Genomic DNA, 15015 nt, shown 5'->3' with positions numbered 1-15015 from the left:
ATTTCTTTCTTTCTTTTTCCTCTCTTAAAGGACACAAAAGTCCTTCCAGTTGCTATGTCTGGAACTGAGGCACCAACAGAGGCACCTTCCAAGGGAAGGCCCTGTGTTGAAGCACCCTCAGGAAGGATGAAGTGTGTGGGAAGGGGGGGGCTGTATGGTAGGATGTTTACATCCCACCTTCTCAAACCTATTTCTCCTCCTATTTCTCCTGACCAGAGTGCTTCCCTCTTTACCAGCCAGGTGCCCTTGGAAATACCAGAGCCTTTGCCACGCTCTGCCCCCAGTTTGGCACAGGGCTAGCCCCCAGTACACACGCACCCCCTCTTCATTGTACAACAGCAGCTGCGCCAGGCTCAGTGCTCATAAGGAGGTGAAGGTGGGAGAAGGCTCCCACGGCCCTGGAGAGGTCTTTTTTCCCCAAGGACCCAGGACTTAGTGAATGGGCTCTCCTTCAGAGATGGGTCATGTTAGCACCAAGCTGAGCACACAGGAGAGGGTGTGAGTGCAGCAGTGAAGTGGCACAGGAAGCGCCAGCAGGGGAAGTCAGGCTGATGGCACACAGCCCAGGGTACTTCTCAGACACCATCTCTGAGCTACTGTGCTTGCCCTGTCCTCACTGCAGCGCCTTGTAGCAGAGCCCAGCTTGCCCTAGGTTGCAGCTGAACGCGTGCTCAAGGCACAGAGGCGGGGCTGTGCCCTTGGCCACTGCTGGGATCTTGCTTTTGGGACTAGCAGCAACTTTGTGTGCCAATTCCCAAAGATCCTTTTTATCGCTCCCAGCCTCCTGCTGGGGATGCTATGGGCCTGTAGCCAGTGGGTTGGGTGCCCCACGGGGGTGCAGGGGTCTCTGGGAGTGCCAAGACACCTCGCTGCCTCTTCCTCAGTGTCCCCTCGCAGCCGATGTCAGCTGTGCCTCAAAATGTGCTGCAGGCTGGGAGCAGCGGCAGGAGTCCTGCAAGGGGGGAGCAGTGCTTGGTGGGCTCTGAGGAGCAGTCATGTCCCAAGCAGAAGAGGTGAGCGTTGAAAGTGGGTGAGGGAAAGGACTGTGAAAAGCTGAGGCTGGGTGACCAAGGATGGTGAGGCCACGATGTTCTCCAGGGCTAGTGTATCGGCTCCTGACCTTTCAGGCAGCTCCCGGTGCATAAAGGAAGAGCTTCTCTGGGACTTGCCTGAGTGCCCACTCCTCAGACACCTGCAGCAGCTGATGGAGGTGGATTACAAACTGCTTGTCCCAGTACATGAGCAATTTTGGGTTAGGGTTAGCATTAGGGGTAGGGGATAAGTTTAGGGTTAGTGTTAGAGTTATTGCTAAGGCTAGGGGGTTTAGAGTTAGGTTTAGGCTTAGGGTTTGGGTTAGGGGGTAGGGCTACAGTTCAGGGTAGCTTTAGCGTTAGGGTTAGGGGTAGTGTTTAGTGTTCGGGTTAAGGGCAGGGATTGGGTTAGTGTTAGGTTTAGACTTAGGGGTTAGGGTTATGTTTAGTGTTCTGGTTAGGATGCACAGTTTAGGAGTTAGGGGCAGGTTTAGGGTTTTGGGTTAAGGTTAGACTTCGGGATTAGGTTTTCGTTTAGGCTGAGTTTTAGGGTTAGGTGTAGAGTTAGTTTTAGGATTACAGGTTTGGGTTAGCTTTAGCAGTGAGGTTTAAAAGTTTGGCTGCTCCATTGTACCCGGTTTTCACCCCCATGGTGGTGCTTGGTGCTGGGGCAGCCGACCTGGCCCTGGCTGTTCCCTGTCGTCTGATTAGCCCCGGAGGTACCATGCTTTTAGTATTACTGTAGGGATGACCCAGAGCAGAGTTTCTGTCTCTCCGCTGTCCTTTGCAGCCTGTTTTTGCAGTCCTGCACTGAAATTGCCACTGCTCCAAGTGGAAGCAAAGTGGAGGAAAACCAGTGAAAATAACAAAGAGCAATAATAATAATAATAACACCTCTTGTTGGACCACACAGCTGTGTTGGAACAGGGGAAGCAAGTACCCACAAGCAGAGGGTGCTGGAAAGCGGCACCCTGGGCCCTGGCCCAGGAATCAAACACGGGGAAGGCAGATGTGAACACAGACTGTTTATTTGAAGTGGGGACATAAAAAGGGGATGCGAGGTGCGGTGAGGGGTGGGAATTACATATTGACAGTTAAAAAATAGTAAAATGATAGTGAAATTACGGTAAAAACTTAAGTTTAATTGTTACAACAACAAGGGTAGAACAAAAGTATAACAAGAACCCAGTAAATAGAAATAACAATAAAACAACAAAACAGCTACAGTTTAACAACAAGAGAACAACAGTAGAACAAGAATATTAGAACCTGTGAAGAACAAACATGGAACAATGAAATCTTCAAGGGATCTTCACAGCCGCTGCTGTTTGGCTGCAGATGGCCCAAAAGGCCAGTTGGTGTCGGAGCTGTCCTCCTCCTTGGGGAAGAACAAAAACCAAACAGGACAGGTTTAGTCACATCCACGTACATCACCGTTTAGAAGCAAGGAGCTGCTGTAACAGCTCAGCTATAAAACCAAAGTGTTATTCCATTAAAGAACATTTCAATGTTTGTGGGGTTTCTGTAATTTAGACTGCCCCCGACACACACACTCACACGGCTCAGAGAGTAAAAGAGCCGGCAGCAAAGCCCTCCTGGGGGTGGTGGGGACCCTGCAGGCAGGGGGGGCAGCTCCTGGGTGAGCCCTGGCTCTGGCAGCCTCTGCCCCTCTCCCACTGAACGGTCCCGGGGGAGACAGCACCGCAGCTCCTGGGAGCTGGTAAACCCCAAAGGGGTGGGGATGGGCCACAGATGGAAAACAATTTGGATTTGGAGAGGATCCCCATCCGCTCTGGACTCCCCAGCTGGCTCCAGAGCACCCAAACATGGGGAGGGGCACCAGCAGAGAGGGGAAGAGAAGGGAGCGGAGAGACTGCCAGGGCTGGAGCAAAGGTCTGCACCTTAGGAAAGAAGGCAAAATAAAGCCAGAAGGCAAGGCTGCAGAGACGCAGAGACGTTCATCCAGCCTCGGGGGGGAAATCTTCCAGTAGGAAGAGTTTGGTTCACTCCGTGCCACCCCGGGCGCTGCCACCCAGCACGGTTTCTTGCTGGCAGCAGAGAAGGGGCCTGGCCCCATCTCTCCGGTCCCATCTCGGGGCTGCTCTGGACCAGAGCCCCGCGGGTGGGGGGCCAGCAGCACTGGCTATTACTTATTATGGCAATGATGGTCCCGTGCCTTTAGCCGCTTGAGAGCTCCCTGGATCCTGGATCTTGCCTGGGTCGAAGAGGCAGGGCTGGACAAACCTGGAAGCACAAAGTTTGGCTCAGGTCTCTGCAGCTGCACTCTGAGCTGGAACCAGGGCTACCACAATCCCTGTCCCAGTGGGACATCCCCAGAGCCCAGCAGCCACCACCCTATGGTGGCTCCTATGGCACAGCCTGGCCCTTCTGCCATCCCGCAGACCAAGGGGACGACACGACCCATCAGCTCATCGAGGCTGAAGCACCAGCTCGCTCACTACCAGGGGAAGCGACGCCTTCTCCAAGGCCTGAGGGGCGCTGGCCAAAGAAGGATGCAGAAGTCCCTGGAAAGCGACACACCACCGTGAGCCGGGGTCAGCAAAGGAGGAAGAGCCTGGCTTTAGGGAGCTGGCAGCACCCGCAGGAGCCGATGCATCCAGTGCATCCAGAGGGGGCAAGGAGCGGCATTTCAGATTCCCCTGCACGCCCCGAGGCTAGGGACCGGGGCAGCAAGTGAGGGAAGCACCTTCCCTTCACATGGCAAGGCTCTGCACAGCCCCAGCACCAGCCCTCAGGGCTGCTGAGCCCGGGCAGCTCAGCCAGGTCTGGCAGGAGAGCTGCTGCCTAAATCTAACCCTGCCCTTCATCCGTGCAGAAGCCCCGTCCGCCCTGACTCACCTCCCAGCACGGGTGCGCTCACACTTCTGGGCTGGCTGGTGTCAGTGAGGCCGCTGGTGCTGGAATCGGCTAGCCCAGAAACCACCGATGCTGTGCTCCCTGACGCTGCCCCTGTGCAGCTGGTGCCCAAGGAGCCCTGGGCGATGGCTGTGCCCAGGGACGTACCTTCCCCATTGGTGCTGGGGACCTCATCTGCTGGGAGGGAGCACGAAATCAGGACCCACAACTTGCTGTATGGGAATACCCCTTAGCAGAGCCTCCCAGCATGAACAGCTCACAGCTCCGGCCCTCGGGACCCTTGCCCATCACCCTGGGGACTGCAGGGCACGAGCTCTCCCGCCCAAGCCTTCACCAGGCTCTAAAAGTTTCAGACCCGAGGACCAGGGAGCACTGGCCCAGGAGCTTCCTCAGCTTGCGCTGCACGGACACCCCACTGCCCTGCCAGCCCGTGCCACGGCTCTCTCCTCCTTGCCGTGCCCTTCACATTCCCACTCTGCCCTTACCCGGCTTAGGTCGCAAGAGTCGGTGCAACCGCTGCTGCGCTGCCTTCCTCTCCTCCTCTATGATCTCCTCCGTGATGGGGTAGCCCGGGTCAGGCGCAGGGGGCTGCCAAGAGAGAGCAGTAGCTTAGTTCCTTCTCAGGGAAGCCGGCAGAGCCGCGCTGAAGGAGGTGTGGAAGCAGGCTGGCTCCAGAGCCGGGAAGCCGTGGTTCTGCCACAGCCACCGCAGAGCTCCGGTCCCCATTCGTTTTGGCCCCCAGCTTGGCGCTGAGGGCACAGCACCCTTGCCCAGCCAGTACCTGCTCCAGCAGCGGGCAGCAGTCACGCACAGCCGCCACGCACCGGGGCAGGGGAGAGCCTCACTTCCCACTCAGCCAAGGACGAGACCTCCTGCCCCAAGGCCGGCAGGTCAGCCTGCACCCAGCCCTGCACAAATTGCACTGGGCACATTCTGTCCCCAGACGAGGCCAAAGAGGCTGCGAGACAGCGACGTACCAGCACCAGTGGTTCATTATCCCAGGGCACCAGCAGGCAGATGCTCCTCCTGCGCGGTCTTCCGTTTCCCGGCGATGGTGGTGGGCTCGGGGACTGCCGCCGCTTCTCCTCAGCCCTCTCGACAGCTACAGGAGGAGACAAGTCAGGAGCAGCTCCCAGCAGGGGCGTTTGGCCTCTTCCGAGGGGTTGTCCCTTCTCACTCCTCTCCGGATGCCCATCTTGGAGGGCAGAGCCAGGGACACGGCCTTAAGCTGCGGACAAGGCTGCGATACCCTGGGGCAGCAGCTGGCCACAAGAGATCCACGGGGAAGCTGTCACAAGAGCCCGCTGGGGCTCCACGGGCCAGTGGCCCCATCCCACCTCCACAGACACTCCTTGCCCGCTGCCCACCCGAACCACAAACCACACAAACTGCCAGACGTGGCCACATCTTGCACTGTGCCACAGGACCCTAGCCACAACGGGCACACAGGAGAAAACGCCACTGCCTCAGCATCAGCACGTTCCTCCTTTGCAGGGGACACCACAAGCTCGTCCCACCTGCAGACCTGAGCTACCTCGTGTCCCACTGCTGTCCCACACCAGTGGCCCACCCAACCCTGGCACAGAGCTGGGCCCCACCTCCATCTGCACAGCCCTGGTCGCTGTCACCGGCGCGCGGCTCCATCGTCACACCTCCCGTTCCCTTTGCAAGCAGGAGAGAGCCAGTTAGGGTCGGCCCCCTGACCTGGGAGCAGGACGAGACCCAACACGCCAAGGACGCCCACAGGCGTTTCTTTGCTGTCTTTGCCAAACAGCAGAGCTCAGGGCAACAGCCTTGAGTCACCGCAGCAGCCTGAGCGTGGCTCCAGGCAGAGGAGCTGCTCCTCTCCCCCCACCAGGGCCCCGGCTCGGGCAGCCTCAAGGCAGCAGCCGGGGATCCCGGGTGGGAGCCGCTGCTCCTCACAGGGCCCTGGTCGGACCCACCCTGTCCTGCTGCTCCACAGCACTGCAGGGGAACAAGGCTGCAGGGACGCTGATCAGCACAACATCAGGGCTGCCCCACAGCTGGGTGACCCAGTAGCCAGGTCTCGGGCCTGGAGAGCAGCACTTGGGTACTGGGATGGCTGGGAAGGTGAACGCTTTCTTCCCGGCTGGCACCGACAAGCGGGCGCTCGCTGGATCAGCAGTACATTACCTTCCTGTCCATTTGGGCACCGCACAGCAGACTCCTCTGCAGGACTGTGGGGACAACCCCCCACACATCCACTTCTCCTGGAACACAGGAAGAGACCAGCAGTAACTAATTTGGTTCTGGGGAGCACAGCCTCCCGTCCTCCTCATCGCTGTAGAGTAAATCCCATCTCCCAGGCACTGGCTACCGAGCCCAGAGCCTCTCTTGCTTCAAAGCTGCTCAGCTCCCCTCCAGAACATCCATGGAGGGCAGCCTGAGCACCCCAAACGGGATCCACTCTGGGAGCAAGCAGCCTCCAGACTGTTTCTAAGCGAGGCAACGGGGAGGGAGGATGCTGCTGCCCCAGACACAGCAAACCCTTCCCTCTGACTCACCCTGGAGAAAACCTTTCCCTGCACAGCTGCAGAGCTCCATTAGCCACGACTACATCCCCCTCTCACATCTGCAAGCCCAGCCCAGGACGTGAGCAGTGTTTTATTACAGCTCAGCAGGTGCTGAGGAGACCCACGTCAAAGTGGCAACACCGGGCTCCCAGGCGTGCTGCTGCCTCCAGCTGAAAAGCTGTCAGCACAGCAAAGAGATTTCGTCTTCCCCTTTTCCCTGGATGTGTCCCCCCTGCAGAGTGGCCAGGGCAGAGTGGGGAGAAGCAAAGAGCTGCGCGCTGGGCTGCGGAGCGGGGCTGGGCGTCGGGCCCATGGCGAGACCCTGGGCATCTGACTGTCCCAGCGTACCGGCGGGGAAACGGTCCTAGGGCTCCAGTGCGGCAGCAGCGGGTACCGGTGGCGCACGGTCGGCAGCGGGGCTCTGCGGGGACACAACGGTCAGCGCCTCTGTTAGCGGTGGGAGGATCCGATCCCGTCCTCCCCCCGTGCTCCCTCAAGGCAGTAGTGGCCGGACTGGGTGCTCTCAGCACAGACGGTGCCTGCGGCCAAGCCACCGTTAGAGTCCATGGGAGCAGGCGCCTGCGGGCCGGCAGGACCGTATCGCACACCAGGACCCCACTGCGCCCAGCAGCGATCCCTGCACAAGAAGGCAGGGCAGCACCACAGGCAGAGCTATGGGACCAGCACCGCCATAGCTGTGCCACCCGTGTCCTTATCCTGCCTGTATTCCTGTGCCGCCTGCATCCCTGTGCCGCCTGTGCCCCTGTGCCGCCTGTGCCCCTGTGCCGCCTGTGTCCCTGATAACCAGGGTCTCTGTGCCATGTATATCCCTGTGCCACCTGTGTCGCTGTGCCGCCTGCAGCCCTGATAACCAGGGTCTCTGTACCATGTATATCCCTGTGCCACCCGTGTCCCTGTTCCACCCGTGTCCTTATCCCACCCGTGTCCCTGTTCCACCCGTGTCCTTATCCCACCCGTGTCCCTGTTCCACCCGTGTCCTTATCCCACCTGTGTCCCTGTTCCACCCGTGTCCCTGTTCCACCCGTGTCCCTATCCCACCTGTGTCCCTGTTCCACCCGTGTCCCTGTTCCACCCGTGTCCCTGTTCCACCCGTGTCCCTATCCCACCCGTGTCCTTATCCCACCTGTGTCCCTGTTCCACCCGTGTCCCTATCCCACCCGTGTCCCTGTTCCACCCGTGTCCTTATCCCACCTGTGTCCCTGTTCCACCCGTGTCCCTGTTCCACCCGTGTCCTTATCCCACCTGTGTCCCTGTTCCACCCGTGTCCCTGTTCCACCCGTGTCCCTATCCCACCTGTGTCCCTGTTCCACCCGTGTCCCTGTTCCACCCGTGTCCCTATCCCACCCGTGTCCTTATCCCACCTGTGTCCCTGTTCCACCCGTGTCCCTATCCCACCCGTGTCCCTGTTCCACCCGTGTCCTTATCCCACCTGTGTCCCTATTCCGCACCCGGCCCTGACAGCGCCGGCCCAGAACTTGGCTGCCATTCGGCAGCGGCGACCTCGCAGCGCTTCCCGCCACGCCGCGCTCGCACCACGGCCCCAGCAGGGAGGCGGAGCTAAAATGGCCGCGGCCGGGGCCGCCCAGCGCTGTTTCCCCATTGGCCGGGGCCGCCCAGCGCTGTGCTGTCATTGGCTGAATCCGCCCGGCCATGACTCTTCTGTGGCCGCCCCTACGCTGTCCCCGCCTCCCTGTCGCTCCGCAAGCTCCCTCCGCAGGGAAGGGGTGCGCGGCGGCCGCAGGCGTCCGGAAGCGGCGTCCCCTGGGCCGAGCGAGGCGGGAGCTCTCCGGCGGTGCGGGCCGCGGGAGCGGGTGTTGCGCTGTGGCGGGAGCGGAGGGGGGCGGGTGTCCGTGCGGGACTGGCGGAGCCGGGGTTGGCCGTGTAGGAGCTCGGGGGTGTGTGGAAGGTAAGTGCAGCGGGGAGGATGTTGTGGTGGGTGTTGGCCGGGTGCGGGGTAAGAGGCGTGAGGTGGTTTCGGGGCAAGGGGACGAGAGGTTTGTGTGAGGATGTGCCGTGGTTCCGTGGGTCGGGCGAGCTCCGAGCAGGAGTCAATGGTGCGTGCGGAGGGGCAGGGGTAGGGCAGGCCCAGGGCTGAGGGGTGGCGGGGCCCGGGGGAGGTGGGGGTGTTCCATGGGGAATTGCAGGGGTTGCCTGGGGAGGGGGGGCGGAGCGGGGTTCCCGGGGTGCTGCAGGTTCCCGGAGCGCCCCTGGAGGGGTTCGCTGGGGCTGCCGCAGAGCCGCAGCGCTCCCAGCTCTGGTTTTTGGGAGCTTCGGTGTTGCTGGTGAAGGGCTTCCCGTCAAGGTTGTGACCCGAGTCGAGGTCTTGGTCTGGCCTGGAACCTGGCTCAAAGCTCCTGTAAGCAGAGTGGCGCCTCACGTGTACGAGCAAGGGTTGTGCTCAGCAGCAGGCGCTTGGAGGTGATTTCCCCCTTGCCGTGGAGCTTTGTAGCTCGAGAGATCTGCACGTGTTGGATCTGTGCAAAAGTAAGGCCGGTCCGATGCCCTGGGTGTTTCACAGGGACTGCTTCCTTTCAGACACTTGCACAGCTCGAGTGTTACCTGCCTTTGCCTGGAACAGAACCGGTGCTCTCTAAGGAAAACCCAGAGATTCCACAGGGCAGTGGAAATAGAAGTGGAGCTCAGCTGGTGCTCCTCTGAGGAGGTGAAGGCTCCTTGTAGCGTCTTGTTTGTAGGCAAAGGCTGTTTTCTGCAGAGCCTGGCATCAGGCTGCTGGCCTGAGCCTGCAGGTGCGGGATGGCTGGGTTTGTGGTGTTCATTCTCTGTGCTGTTGGAATCTGCTCTCGCTAACTCTGTGATCTGTTTTAGACTTAGATGTCTCAATGGACATGTGGAGCTTCTTCTCTACTTGCCTGGTGTCCTTATGGCTGCACAGGCTTTACGTCTATTCTGCAGTTGCTTTTGGGGTCAGCATTTGGATCGTCATTCAGTTCTCCACCTCCAAACCCCAAGAGAAGGTAACAGAGCATGTAAGTGCTTTGAGAAGAGCCCCAGGGGAAAGGAAGCCCCTGGTGCAGTGAAATGTGCTACTCCACTGTGGGCCCACCTGAGTTGTTGCATGTGCCAGCTGTAGTTCAGTGCGTCTGATGGTTGTAATCCTCGGTCTGGGTCGTCTTATGTTTGTAGGTAACTGAACGCGCTCTTTGCTCTGCTGTCACAGCAGAACTCATCTGAATGCTTTCCATTTGTTACTGAGGGAGTGTGTCAGCCTGGCTTGCTCTGTCACTTCAGGCAAATCATTCTGCTTCTGCAAGGTTTTCTCATTTTTCCTGTGATGTTAATGACAAGGTTGGGCTGGTTTGGGGACCAGAGTGGGATTAGGCCACTAGGGAATTTAAATCCTTGTCGTTCAGGTGAGTGAAGCTCTGCTTTGGGAGTTGGGAAGTTCTTGGTTTCAGCCTGAGCCTGTTATCTCAGCAGCGTGCGAGATGAGCGTATTGTAGCGTGGCCTAGTTTGGAGAAAGCTACTTGTGTGTTTCTGTAGGGTGAGAGACACTCAACTGCTTCGTTCCATTTGCATGGTGCTGAGAGTCTGATCACAGGACTGGAATTTTCAATGCTTTTGGGAAAAAGGGGGTTACCATCGCTTTGAAAAGGGATGGAACACGAGACAGTGCTTGTTCCACAGGGTGAAAAACCCACTGGGAATCCCGCTTCTTCTGAAGGAATAGAAGACAAGGTAGTCAATGGATGTGCCACCCTGCAGAGAAAGGAGGTCTACGTTGCTGGGGTAAAGATTTTCTATGGGTCTCAGACTGGCACAGCAAAGGTATGAGTTACTCTTTTTCCATGTGCATGATCTTGAGTTGAAATGTTGAGATTCGAGTATGTTGCTTGCCTTAGAAACACTACAGTGTGTAGAAATCAGAGTTCCTTAGGTCATGAGAAGTTGTTGCCCAACAGGAAAGTTAAGTGAAAAGCATATAAAAATAAGAGCTTTACTACTGCCTTCATGTGGGGTATGGAGTAGAGACATTATTATGAAGCTTCAAGCTTACTCTTACAGTGTTATAGAACCCCTGCCTGGTTTGTGTTGAAAGGGACCTTAAAGCTCTTCCAGTTTTAACCCCCTGTTACAGGCAGGGACACCTTCCACTAGAGCAAGTTGCTCCAAGCCCCATCCAGCCTGGCCTTGATTATACTCTTAATTTGCTAGCTGATCTTCTTAGAGAGAAGTGCTCTTTCAGGTGCTTTTTCAAAAAGAAATGTCATTTGTGTGTGTAAATATAAAATCATTAATCATAAAATTCATGTGATTCTCTTTTTCCAGCCAGTATATCCTTGCTGTGCTGGGAGAAGTCCTGTCTCTGGGCACAGCAGGGCTCGTTTGACCTTTCAGGTACCTGTGTTGTAGCACCCAGTCGCTGTCTCTGTTTCTTTTCTCAGAGATTTGCCAGAGCTCTTGCTGAGGCAGTTATTTCCCTTAATGTGCCAGTGGAAGTCATTAGCATGGGAGACTGTGATCCAGATGATTGTTTATTAGAGGAGGTAGGTATGTTGTAAATGGGAATAATAAATCCAAGCTTTTCCTGGGGTTGTGAAGGCAAAGCTGTGTGTTGAAATTTGCTTTCCTTCCATGGAAGCAAGTGCAGTCCATCAGCCCTTGGCAACAAATAGCTAAATGCTGAAATTGCTGAGGAAAGGCTCGTGTAGGGCGTGTGATGCCGAGTGTGGCTTTGTCCGAGCCAGTTGTGTAGCTTGGCTGTGAGTAATGGACCGTGTCTGCACCAGGGCCCCTGTTGTGTCTGTGAGAGTGTCCACCTGGGAAGGGTTCAAAACTGGAGTAAGAGGATGGTGATTCTTCTGCAGCTTTTAGACTTAGAAACTTCTCATGAGCAGTATTTCTGCTGGGGAATCCTTGTGGATTTTTCTTCTGTCAATATTGGTAGTTGATTTTTTAATGTATGGGGGGCGTTATTGCTGCAAGAGCGTGTTTTGGAAGCTGTTGATTGGGGTGGGGAAGGTGGGTGTCCCGTTCTGTTTTCCCACTCCATTAAGCAGGGGAAAGAGAGCTTGTTCTCTTTTGGTTAATATAAGATGGCTTTGCAGGGAGGATGGCCATCCACCACTGTTGGGGTTATCACCTGCAGCATCCCACACCAAAAACTATTCAGCCAGCCAGCCAAAATCTCATCTTTTGACTTCTTTCAGGTGCCCACGTGTTCCAGCTCTCTTCCTGAAGTGGTCAGGAAACTTGAGTGATCTTTTCTCTTGTGTTCTGTTTCTGTTCTTAGACAACCAGCAGGAACATCTGTGTGTTCTTGGTGGCTACATACACAGATGGGCAGCCAACCGAGAGTGCAGCCTGGTTCTGTAGGTGGTTAGAAGAGGCTGCGCACGACTTCCGCTTTGGGAAAGCCTATCTGAAGGGCCTGAGATACGCTGTATTTGGCTTGGGAAACTCTGCGTATGTTGCTCATTACAACACAGTAAGTATCTCCTGTGCACATGTCTTTGACTCCTGCTCCTCTGAAAGGCTGAGCTATCTTAAATGTTACGTACCTGCCCATTACTGGTAGTTTGTGTGAGAATTGGCCCAGAAAGCCAATGGCATTCTGGGCTGCACCAAAAAGAGTGTGGCCAGCAGGCTGAGGGAGGTGGTTCCCTTCCTCTACTCTGTTTTGGTGAGACCCTCCCTCTGTTGCATCCAGCTCTGGGGCAACAACACGTGGGATGTGGAGCTGCTGGATCGAGCCACAGAGATGCTGCCTGGGCCGGAGCAGCTCTGCTCTGGAGCCAGGCTGTGAGAGCTGGTCTGGTTCAGCCTGGAGAAGAGACGGCTCTGGGGAGACATTAGAGCAGCTCCCAGTGCCTGAAGGGGTCTGATGAGAAACCTGGAGAGGGGCTTTAGATAAGGGGCTGCAGGGACCGATCAAGGGGGAACGGCTTTAACCTGCCAGACGGGAGACTGAGAATGGCCATTAGGAAAAAAATTCTTCCCTGTGATTTTGGTGAGACACTGGCACAGGTTGCCCATAGAAGTGGGCATATGGCAGTACCTGAGCCTTGTAATGAGTTTCATCTTGGTCAGAAAAATGGCATGACTTGTCACCTGGTTGTTATGTTTGTGTAACTGGAGCCACAGGAAATGTGTTAGGCATGTGGCCATTTTGACCAAGCATAGCATAAAGGAGCTTGTTTCCAGAGCTCACCTCTTATCACATGGGTTTGATAGCAGAGGTGTTTTCCATCACAGAATGCTTTGGGTTGGAAGTGACCTTAGAGCTCTTGGAGTTCCAGCCCCCTGCCACGGGCAGGGACACCTTCTTGTGCCTTGAGCACTGCCAGGGATGGGGCAGCCACAGCTTCTCTGGGCACCCTGTGCCAGCGCCTCAGCACCCTCACAGGGAAGCATTTTTCTCATAATGTCTAATCCAGGTGTGGTGGTGTTCAGATTGTGTGTGCTCTGAGCCGGCAGGTGAGGGAGAGTCCAGAAGTGCCTGTCCTGCAGTCCTGTGCAGCCCTCTTTCCAGGCTTGGTGCTTGCTTTCTTAGTCGCCTGCTTTGTTTAACTTGGCCTTCATTTAATTTCCCTCTAACTTTGATCTTATCCCAGGTTGGAAGAAATATTGACAGGTGGCTGTGGATGCTCAGCGCCAGCCGGATCATGACTCGTGCCGAGGGGGACTGTAACGTGGCCCAGAGCGAGCATGGCAGCATTGAGGCCGACTTTGAAGCCTGGAAAGCCAAGTTCCTCAGTCGGCTTCAGGCCCTCTGCAGAGGGGAAAAGAAGCCCTGCGGTGGGAAGTGCAAGAAAGGGAAGTGCAAATCTCCAGGGAAGCAGAGCAGGGAGAGTTCAGATCATGAACATGGGGTATCGGAATATGCAAATACTGAGGTAAAGCCCCAATCCGTGGGACCTTATTTCTGGTTTAGTACCCCTTGTAGCACTGGTTGACTTCTCTCCTTTCTCCTTCAGCCCGGAGGGGTGCCGTGGGAGCTTGATACCTCTTTTTTTTTTTGGAGCAGAGGGGGAAGAGGGATGAGATCCCATGGCAGATAGCAAGTAGAATAAGCCACCCAGGAAGGACCAAAGAATTAGTGATGGCTGATGGACCTAGGCTAGATGGCATGTGTATGATGAGTCTTCCTCTTGAGTCGGGGGAGGTATGTGTTGTGATACATGCTCCAGGGACCCAGTCTGGGTTCTCTTCAGAGCCTTTGCTTTGTCTCATGGCCAAGTTCACTCCACATTTAGTTGTCTGGGAGCAGTTAACCCGCTTCCATTTCAACTTGGGGAAATTCAGGTGCTTTGCCTGAATCCCAAGGTTTTTCCAAAGGCAGCTGGGGGAGTGTTCTCTGAGCAAGTCCTGTATTTGCTCTGAATGTGTGTCCGTAATCTTTTTTTGTGTCTTCTGGAGTGTTTGTTGATTGCAGGCTTGAATAAGGAATCCTCTCTCTTGCTCTAAAATGCAAGACCCAGAGGTGCTGTGGCACTTTAATCCTGCTGGCAAGGTGTTTGCTGTGAGTTGGAAATGACTACGATGGCCATGTTGAATTCTGTAGGAAAAGAAGGTCTCTTCTGTCTGAGTGGGTTTGAGGGTGCTGCCTGCTGCAGGAACAAGAGGAATAAGCATTGCTGTTCCACCAGTGCTCTTCTGCTGTACCTCGCCTGTGTACAAAAAGGGAGACGGTGTTTCTGCTCCGTGAAGAATTTGACTGGGAAAGCAGATCTCTCACTCCCTGTTTATCAGACACCAAGGGGCACTTGGGGGAATTGAAGGGCTTTAGGCTTCCAGATGATCACAGTACAGAGTGGGAGTCTGACTTCTCTGATTGCCTGTCATGGGATCAGATGGGCATGTGAGGGAAAGGGAGTAATTTGGAGGCAAGAAAGCTGGGCTGAGCTTCAGGCAGTCTGCTACTGAACTCTTAAATAGACACCAAAGAAAGCCCCAGGTTTAAATGCATCTTGTACACATTATACAGGTTATTGGTAGACTGTTCCTTGTTTTTCAGTGTCTTTGCCGAGTGTGAGAGCTGATTTCACTGGTTAGCATAGATGAAGATCTCATGCTTAACATTCAGATACATTTCTCACTTGGATTTTTGTCCGATCTCTTACACAGGCAGAAGAGTTGTTTGAAAGCAGTAGTGAGGAGGAGGCTGATGCTGAGGAAGCTGGAGGGTCAAGTTCTGTCCTTGATGTTGAAGATCTTGGCAAGATCATGAGGCACGTGAAGGAAGCCAAGGTACCACTGTTACGAGGAGTGTGGAACTATCGGGTCTTTATCAGTGATCAGTTGAATCGATTAAAATACACTTGCTGGATTTGAATTGTTGGAGCTAGTTAAAGGGAGAGTAAAATAGAAGCTATTGGAGAACCTGTCCTCAAACAAGACTATACTTGGAGGTGTGTTGGATATACTTCCTGGCTAACTGGGACTCGTTCGCTGAGCAAATAGTGCAGTGGTAACCTTTTATTGTGAGTCAGAGGGAAAATAACTTCCACTGTTCAGATCTGAATATCCATCTCTGTTGCTGTGATTCACAGTCCAGTGTCTAAACACAAATCTTGTTACTGGATCTGCCTGT

General features: G+C 55.5%; 1 protein-coding gene and 1 long non-coding RNA gene across 10 annotated transcripts in view; one reads left to right on the top strand and one right to left on the bottom strand.

Annotated features, from left to right (window-relative positions):
• Positions 1-5505: 5505 nt before the first annotated feature.
• LOC134173805 (uncharacterized) lies at positions 5506-6976 on the bottom strand. The gene is made up of 3 exons (XR_009968407.1): positions 6791-6976; positions 6063-6139; positions 5506-5570 (listed from the first exon to the last, which is right to left on the bottom strand). It is a non-coding gene; the product is annotated as an uncharacterized LOC134173805 (long non-coding RNA).
• A 1264-nt stretch (positions 6977-8240) lies between these two features.
• Positions 8241-15015, top strand: part of TYW1B (tRNA-yW synthesizing protein 1 homolog B) — a 48003-nt gene continuing 41228 nt past the window's right edge. For 2 of the 9 annotated variants that reach the window (XM_062638205.1, XM_062638210.1), the window contains exons 1-7: positions 8294-8369; positions 9290-9450; positions 10110-10250; positions 10868-10969; positions 11716-11910; positions 13037-13318; positions 14550-14672. In XM_062638205.1, coding sequence (XP_062494189.1) covers positions 9304-9450; positions 10110-10250; positions 10868-10969; positions 11716-11910; positions 13037-13318; positions 14550-14672 — 990 coding nt within the window. In that variant the 5' untranslated portion in view covers positions 8294-8369; positions 9290-9303. Of the gene's footprint in view, positions 8256-8293; positions 8370-9289; positions 9451-10109; positions 10251-10867; positions 10970-11715; positions 11911-13036; positions 13319-14549; positions 14673-15015 lie in introns of those variants that run through there. The other 7 variants (XM_062638206.1, XM_062638208.1, XM_062638209.1 and 4 more) reach the window with 7 other exon arrangements.

This window comes from Pezoporus occidentalis, unplaced genomic scaffold (assembly GCF_034315485.1).
Source record: "Pezoporus occidentalis ecotype Australia unplaced genomic scaffold, CSIRO_AGI_Poc_V1 ctg550, whole genome shotgun sequence".
NCBI lineage: Eukaryota > Metazoa > Chordata > Aves > Psittaciformes > Psittacidae > Pezoporus > Pezoporus occidentalis.
This window is presented reverse-complemented; position numbering and strand designations above follow the sequence as displayed.